This window comes from Arabidopsis lyrata, assembly GCF_000004255.2.
Source record: "Arabidopsis lyrata subsp. lyrata unplaced genomic scaffold ARALYscaffold_2, whole genome shotgun sequence".
Lineage (NCBI taxonomy): Eukaryota > Viridiplantae > Streptophyta > Magnoliopsida > Brassicales > Brassicaceae > Arabidopsis > Arabidopsis lyrata.
The window spans coordinates 1,769,290-1,777,144 of NW_003302554.1; the positions used below are offsets into that span (position 1 = coordinate 1,769,290).

A 7,855-nucleotide genomic window follows, 5' to 3' on the forward strand; every position below is an offset into this window, starting at 1 on the left:
TATAGACTTACTACATTATTTTGATAAAAAGAATTTGGTTTGAGTTAATAGAAGTATAAAAAGTAAGTTTTAATAAAATTCACAAGACGAAATAATTTATCTGGTGAGTGATACAAATAGACAAATTAAGCGATTTTTATGGAATAACAGACTGTCAGATAAAATAAAATTTGTATACTGAAAATGTGTTGGATGGTATGAAAGCCAAAACTAAAATACTCTATAGATTTATTACATCCATATATATAAGACTGTAATCTTTTATTGTTACTAAAGTATATGAGATCGTAGTTATTAAAAGTCATTTTTTTCTCGTGCGCAAAAAAAACAACGATTTTCTTAAAAAATCATATTGTGAAAGAAGAAAACATTTCAAGTTTTCAATATAATATATTTGTGGATGCTAAACGATTTTGGTTTTTTTTTTTTTTTTTTTTCTGTTTGTGTTTCACAGTTTCAAAATTGTTCAAAATACTAAAAGACTAGGATATGACCCGCGGTACACCGCGGGTTAATTATTTGATTTTTTTATTTTTATAAATTGATGAATTTATTGTGTATAATATTTTTTGTTGTATACCGCGGGTAACATGCGTTGTATCTAAAATAAAAAATTTTAAGTTGTATTTGTTTTGTTTAGTGTTTAAGATTGTATAATTGTATTTTGATTTGTTATTTATAGGATTTCACCTGTGGTATATTGTCTCGTATTAATATTGACCCAAACCCGTCCAACCATATAATCTAAAATGAAATTAAACATCATTTTGTTATTTTTTTAATAACACTTTTATTTAAATGTCATATAATTCGAGTTAATTTGAAAGTTGCTTTCAAATAGTTTCCATGTATATTTTTAAATTAGTGTGTGTTTTTGGACCAACCCGTAAAAACAATTTATAATTGTATCTTAAAATACTAATTAGGATTTCACCCGTGATATACTGTCCCATTTTAGATAATTGTAAAAATTAAAGAAAGATCCGAATGACTCAATTTCGGGTCTGAATAAAATAACGACATGATTAAATGCTCAATTTGTTCTTAAAATGTTAATATAGATTACACACATATTTTTATTCATCGATTGAGTAATATATGTCCGTTTTAAAAAATTTGAATTGTAACATATGCAGAAAAAAAAAAACTAAAATTTACTAACTATTTATATATTTTATAATAATTTAAAATAATATAAATATAAGATCAAATAAAAGTGAAATAAAAATCATATATTTATGTTTAAATTAGGTAGAGAGGTTTTAGGAAATTAGTGCAAATTTGTTATATTAGCATTAAATCATCATATTTGATTTCTTTATCTATAAAAATCGTGGAGAATATACCATAAATAAAGCGTTTAAATATAGTAATTAGTTGAGAAAGTATATATATTTTAGATTTTATTAATTATTTTTGTTTTTTAATTTTGCCAAAATTTAAGGAAAGATCCGATTGAAGATTTCCGGGTCAAAATTAAACAAATTTGACCCGATTTGGGTACCCCAAAAACTGCTGCAAAAATGTATAGTAGACTAGATTGTTACCCGCGGTACACTGCGGGTTAATTATTTGATTTTTTTTTGTCTTTTTATAAACTGATGAATTTGTTGCATATAATATTTTTTGTTGTACATTGCGAGTCACATGCGTTGTAACTAAAAATGAAAATTTTAAGTTGTATTTGTTTTGTTTAGTGTTTAAAATTGTATAATTGTATTTTGATTTGTTAATCCCAGGATTTCACCCGTGATATATTATCCCGTATTAATATCAATCCAAATCCGACCCGTCCCACCATATAATCATGTCCCGTAAAATTAAACATCATTTTGTTATTTCTTTTAATAACACTTTTATTTAAAAGACATATAATTCGAGTCAGTTTAAAAGTTTGCTTTCAAATAGTTTTTATAATATATATATATATATATATATATATTTCAAATTAGTGTGTGTTTTTAGACCAACCCGTAAAATATTTTAAAAATGTATATTAAAATACTAAATAATTGTATTTCGATTGGTTAATTTTAAGATTTCACCGTGGTATATTGTCCCGTTTTAGATAATTGTAGAAATTAAGAAAATATCTGAATGACTCAATTCCGAGTCAGAGTAAAAAAAAAAATACGACCTGATTAAACGCGCAAATTTGTTTTTCAAAAATGTTAATATAGATTGTACACATACTTTTTTCTTCATCGATTGAGTAATATATGTCCGTTTTAAAAAATTTGAATCATAGCATATGCAGAAAAAAATCGAATTTTTTTATTAAGTATATATATTTTATAATAGTTCAAAATAATATAAATATAAGATCATATAAAAGTGAAATGAGAATCATATATTTATGTTTTAATTAGGTAGAGAGGTTTTAGGAAATTAGTTCAAATTTTTTATATTAGCATTAAATAATCATATTTGATTTCTATATCTATAAAAATTGTAGAGAATATGCCATAAATTAAGAGTTTAGGTATAGTAATTAGTTGAGATAATATATATATTTTTTAGATTTTATTGATTAATTTTCGTTTTTTAATTTTGTCAAAAATAAGGAAAGATCCGATTGAAGATTTCCGGGTCAAAATTAAACAAAATTTGACCCGATTAGGAACCCCAAAAAGTGTTGCAAAAATGTATAGTAGATGTATATGTTGTGGGAAAAAATACCAATAGAACTAGTTTTTTGTATATAATAAACAAACAAGGGGATATCGCTAAAATAGCAGCAAAATTACCTATAAAAACACTCTCGAAACATTATCAAAACATCTTCTTAAAACTCTTTAAATATGATCACCACATATGGCATGTTCTCTCATAACTTCTGTTTTTAATATATAGGAGGTGAGATTGTTTACACTTACTTTCACGTATAATGTTAAAAACTAGTGAAAACTTATATAAGACCTTCAAAAAATAACACTCGAAATAGAAAAATAACGAACCAAACAGAACCGTCAACAATGTTGATGGCTGTACTTGATCATACGATTTGTCAATTTATTTGTACCACTTATTGAATTTGAATCCAAATAGATTACGTAAGGTACAGAATACCAGTAGCTCTCCATCATGATGGCACATAAAAATGTCTGAATTTGACCCTAATTCTAGAATTCGATTTCGTTACCACCAAAAGTTATGGTCTCAAAGGCATATTTTCTCTTAAATTAAAACACTTTCTTTTATAAATTGAGATAAATTGACACGGAGAATAAGCTCTTTAGGGTTATATACATATTCTTAGTTTTTTTCTTTCAAGAAGGGAATAAATTCAAAATGGAATGTTTTGTTCTATACATAATGATAGAGATATATCAGTTAGTTTATATTCTGTTATTGACAATACTTAAAATTTCCATCAGTATATAATGTCTTATGATTTTATGCATGAACTTTAGAATATTGTTGAAACTTGACCAGATAATTGATAATGCTTCATGATGTGATTTAAGCTTACCAACCCACTAAATAACACATAAATCTATTCATTATCTCTCACAGCCTAGATTCCTACTTACTTATATATGCGTGTAATTTCATGTAACGTTAACATCACAAACTCATGTATGCCTCGGAGATAACATCACAAAATTTGACAACTTTTTGAATTTTCCATTTCATAATTTTGTTTGACTTCATCCACACGATTAAATCGTAGTTGTAATTCGTCGTGTCTTAGTTTGATAGTCAATTTGTAAGATTTCTCAAGTGATTATCATGTTACATTGTAGATCATTGCGTGAATATATGAAACAACCTCGACACTAGTGGACCATGTATCCGATCAGGCCCAATAACTGATGATGTGAAACAGGCCTCCACCAATCTTTATACTTAGCAATAGCATCTCTACAACTTGTTAATTTAAGAAAGAAAAAAAAAAGGCAAATGGTCTATATAAATCACTATCAACTTAAGACAATATACAAATTTTGGGTCCAAATTTGATGAAATATTCTACGTGACTACGTCGAATTGATTATTGAGTTTGACGAAAAACACAACAGAGATTATATATATGTCGTCTAAACTATGTTTACTATTGATTTTAAAAAACTCTTATTAATAACGATTGAAAATATATAATGACTTCAATTATTGTTTTTGAAGTGAATAAGTGAAAATTTACTAAACTCACTGTGATAAACTTAAATAAAAGGCATACTGATTATCATATATATATTAAACACACTGTTTTTTAAAAAAGATCTATAAATTTTTATATTGTTTACAACGTTAATTAGTGATACCCTTTGATTAGTCACCATTTATTTATTTTTAATACAACAATTAGTGATCATGTAACTAACAATATAAATATGCACAAAGAAACTGAACATATATCATCGTCGATCAGATCAATCCATGAATTTTGCTCAGTAAAGATCAAGAACGTCAAAGATCGAACGGTTACAAAGAGGACACGTCCCACGATTCATCCAAATCTCTCTTGAACAAACTCTACAATACATATGTCCACAGGGAATAAAAGCCGCACCTTTCTCTCTTCCCGTACAAACGCAACACAACGTATCACTACCCAAACACGTCGTCGAATCACAACCGTCCGATTCCGCAAGCAACCTCATCAACGGTACTTTAGCAACTGAAGTCTCCTCCGCAGTAACGTGCGCTAATCTCTCCTCCGCTAAAGCTTCCGCAAGGTTCCTCGTCACGCCACGTGTCAAACAATCCAACTCCATACCCGTACCCGAACCCGTAAGGTCAATGACCCGGTTTTGACTTTCTTCTTCATCATCATCATCGACAACGATTGGTGTTTCCGATTGTCTGAGACGCAGAGTAAGAGGCTTACCACAACAACCAACCCAGTCAAATCTCAGCCGTTGCTTCAACGTAGTCCATTTACTCATCGTTCGATCTCCACCGTTGATTTGATCTTCTTCAAGCAAACTCAACATCATCGTCCTCTCACTTCTTGTTCCATCTTCTGATTCTCTAAGCAAATCTCCGAGTTGACTCATCGTGACTCGGACCCGTTAAAAAAAAAAAGAAAAACAAGAAATATATAACCGTTTTGGCTCAAAATTCACGAGAGATATAAAAGCTTTAATGGCTCCAATCAATAAATGTTTAAGCAAGAACTCTTGTTTTTTTTTTCTTGAGTTGTCTGAGAAGATCACAAATTTGGATATAAATATTAAATGTTTCATTTTTGTAATAATACATTATGTTATTAAAATGGAGTAAATGACAAAAATTAGGAGAATAATTAGTGGGAACCACTCAATAGTAACGTATGGATTTGACTTACGTTATGTATTATAGAGAATCGCACGTATTTGTCGATGTTATGATTTTATATTATTTTCATATTGTGGTTACATCGATTTTTTATTAATTTTTCATTGGTTGGTTTGTTTTCGTTCAGAAATAAGATTGTTTGTCCGTTAGGGAAGGCAATTATTAAATATGTTGCTTCTTCAAACAATTGTTCTTATATTAATCAATGATTGAAGGTGTTTTATTATATACTAAACTTTTGAAACATTAAAAAAAACAGAGATTAACCAAAATTAAAATTAAAAATATGATCTTGAGATCAACCAAAATTTCGTGACCAAACCAAAAAAAAAACAGAGATTAACCAAAGAATAAATATTTGGGCCTAAAGCTGAAGGCATAAGCCCAAGGTACCAGGCCGATAAAATTGTTTTGGGTTCAAGAACACAGTCAAGAAGCTAGGTTAGGACAAGTTTAGTTGTTATTGATGGAGATGACTCGCCAATTATTGTCGACATGTGGGACTCTAGCAACCATCTTCTTGAACTTGATATTGAATCATCTTTATTTTTGATTCCTATTAGTAAGAACTTTAAAAACCATTGAACTTAATATTTTACCAAAAAAAAAAAAAATCACTTGAAAAACCAATGTCACTGGGTGACCAAAGAGGTTCCTACTACTTTCGGATTCGATACAACACATTTAGGTTATAGAGTTGCAATCAACCCAAATATACTGAATTTGTGCTATTATTCTCTAACTTTCTGCTGTTCAATGTCACAAATTTTTAGTTGTAATCAAATTAATATACTGAATATACTGAATTATATTCTTGCATTCTTTAATTACTAATCAAATTAAATTGTGAATATTATGAAAGTGCATAACTCAAAATAATTTGGAGAAAGAAACGAAAAATTGTGTTCGATATACAACTACAACGAATATAAGCTATGAAGAATAGACTCAATTTTCTTGTTTTTTTTTTTTTTTGCTTACATAAATTCTTTTTTTACATTAATTCTTTGTTTTAGTCTTGTCGATAGATACCAAGTACCACCAATCAGATTGAGAGAAGCTATAGAATTAGTGAAAATCATATAAGGGATGAAAGAAAGGTAAGGTTGGGGACGGGTGGTCCAAATGTAAGCCATTAGAGCATCTCCAAAGGGGGGTTTTCTTCTCTTAAATATAGGGTTCTCTGCTTTAATGGTAATAAAAATAAATGAAAACACACAATTATCTAAAGAACCGGCTCTGTGGACAGAGTTTTGAGAACCAGAGAGAGACGCATACGTGTCAATCCCTGATGATTTTTAACAAAAAAAAACGCGTTCTGTTTCTCTCTTCATCGTAAAGTTCTTTCTCGACTCTCTTTCTCTTTATCATCTCTTGCCGGATGCGATTCACCTGAGATTTCCTTGAATCCGTTTATTGCTCTTCGCGATGGCTCTTATCCTGATTCACCAACCGTCTCTTTAATTCCCGATAGCCATGGCTCTTCTCCTCACACGATTATTCCGATTTCGTCTGAGGGAGCTAAATTGATCGATTTCGTGCTAAACGTTGTTAGAAAGGAAGCTGAGAATTGCGACTGCTTACAAGGTAAGACTCACTCACTCTCCATTTCCATGTTTCGTTATCAATCGAGCTTAATTCAGATTTTTTCGCCTTTTAATTTTGTCAATTCGAAGTGTTTAGAGTTGTGGATTTGATGTTCTTGTTATTGATTCAAACGTTTGACCAAATTATGTTTGGTAGTGTATGATGAGAAACATACAAATCTATTAATTATGGGACTTTGGCATTGAGATGATTAGATTTTTGATTGTCAATGGGAATACTAAATTGTATCTTTCATAAACATCGTTGGCTCTTAATCTTATGTTAGTTCCACTAATCTCTCTCACCTCATTGCCACCAATTCTCATCATCTCATCATCCATTGCTTCAATGGCTTATGTTTCTGGAATCAAAGTGAGAGTCAAAGTGATGATCTTTGTTGCTTCAATGGCTTATGTCTATGGAATCCAATCTTGAGTGATGAAGAGTATGATAAGCTCAAACTGAAACTAAAGACATAGAAGTTGGTAGGAATCTTGGAAACTGGATTCTTCGTTGGCTTGATCGGATGAAACCAGCAGCTCATATCCGTACTCAACCATTCTGGTGATGGTTTTGGCCGCCCCGAAGACATTTCTGATCAGCGGTGTGATCATGGTTCTTGGATTATGCTTGTACCCATTCTTAACACTCGTTAAGGAGAACCTGAGTTGAAATATGTAAAAACCTGAGTAAATTCATTCAGTTTTGTTGATCTCTGCCCAAACTTTCTAATTCCAGTTCTTGAGTTTTACACAGTTGCACCTTTGCCAAGTCGCTTTAGGTTTCTTGCGTCGACATCTTCTGTGCTTATCTCATTGCATATTAGACATTTTGGAGGCATGTTTTTACCATATAATGATTCTGCAGCTTTTGGTTATTAAACTCAAAGCAAAACCTAACTTAAACTACAAATGGCTACATCACTCATTACTCATTACTTGCTACTATTATGTAATGAACGTGATGTAAAACATCAAGCTCAAATCAA

General features: G+C 30.2%; 1 protein-coding gene and 1 long non-coding RNA gene across 2 annotated transcripts; one reads left to right on the forward strand and one right to left on the reverse strand.

Annotated features, from left to right (window-relative positions):
- Positions 1 to 4,259: 4,259 nt before the first annotated feature.
- Positions 4,260 to 5,210, reverse strand: LOC9324094. The gene has a single exon (XM_002887985.2). It carries the CDS (start codon positions 4,998 to 5,000, stop codon positions 4,392 to 4,394), a length of 609 nt encoding a protein of 202 aa, XP_002888031.1. The 5' UTR covers positions 5,001 to 5,210; the 3' UTR covers positions 4,260 to 4,391.
- A 1,261-nt stretch (positions 5,211 to 6,471) lies between these two features.
- Positions 6,472 to 7,622, forward strand: LOC110231072. The gene is made up of 2 exons (XR_002334157.1): positions 6,472 to 6,867; positions 7,357 to 7,622. It is a non-coding gene; the product is annotated as an uncharacterized LOC110231072 (long non-coding RNA).
- Positions 7,623 to 7,855: the final 233 nt, after the last annotated feature.

What these genes read in the sequence shown, in the direction of transcription:
- LOC9324094 (XM_002887985.2), bottom strand. Translation starts at nt 5,000, where the DNA reads ATGAGTCAACTCGGAGATTTGCTTAGAGAATCAGAAGATGGAACAAGA.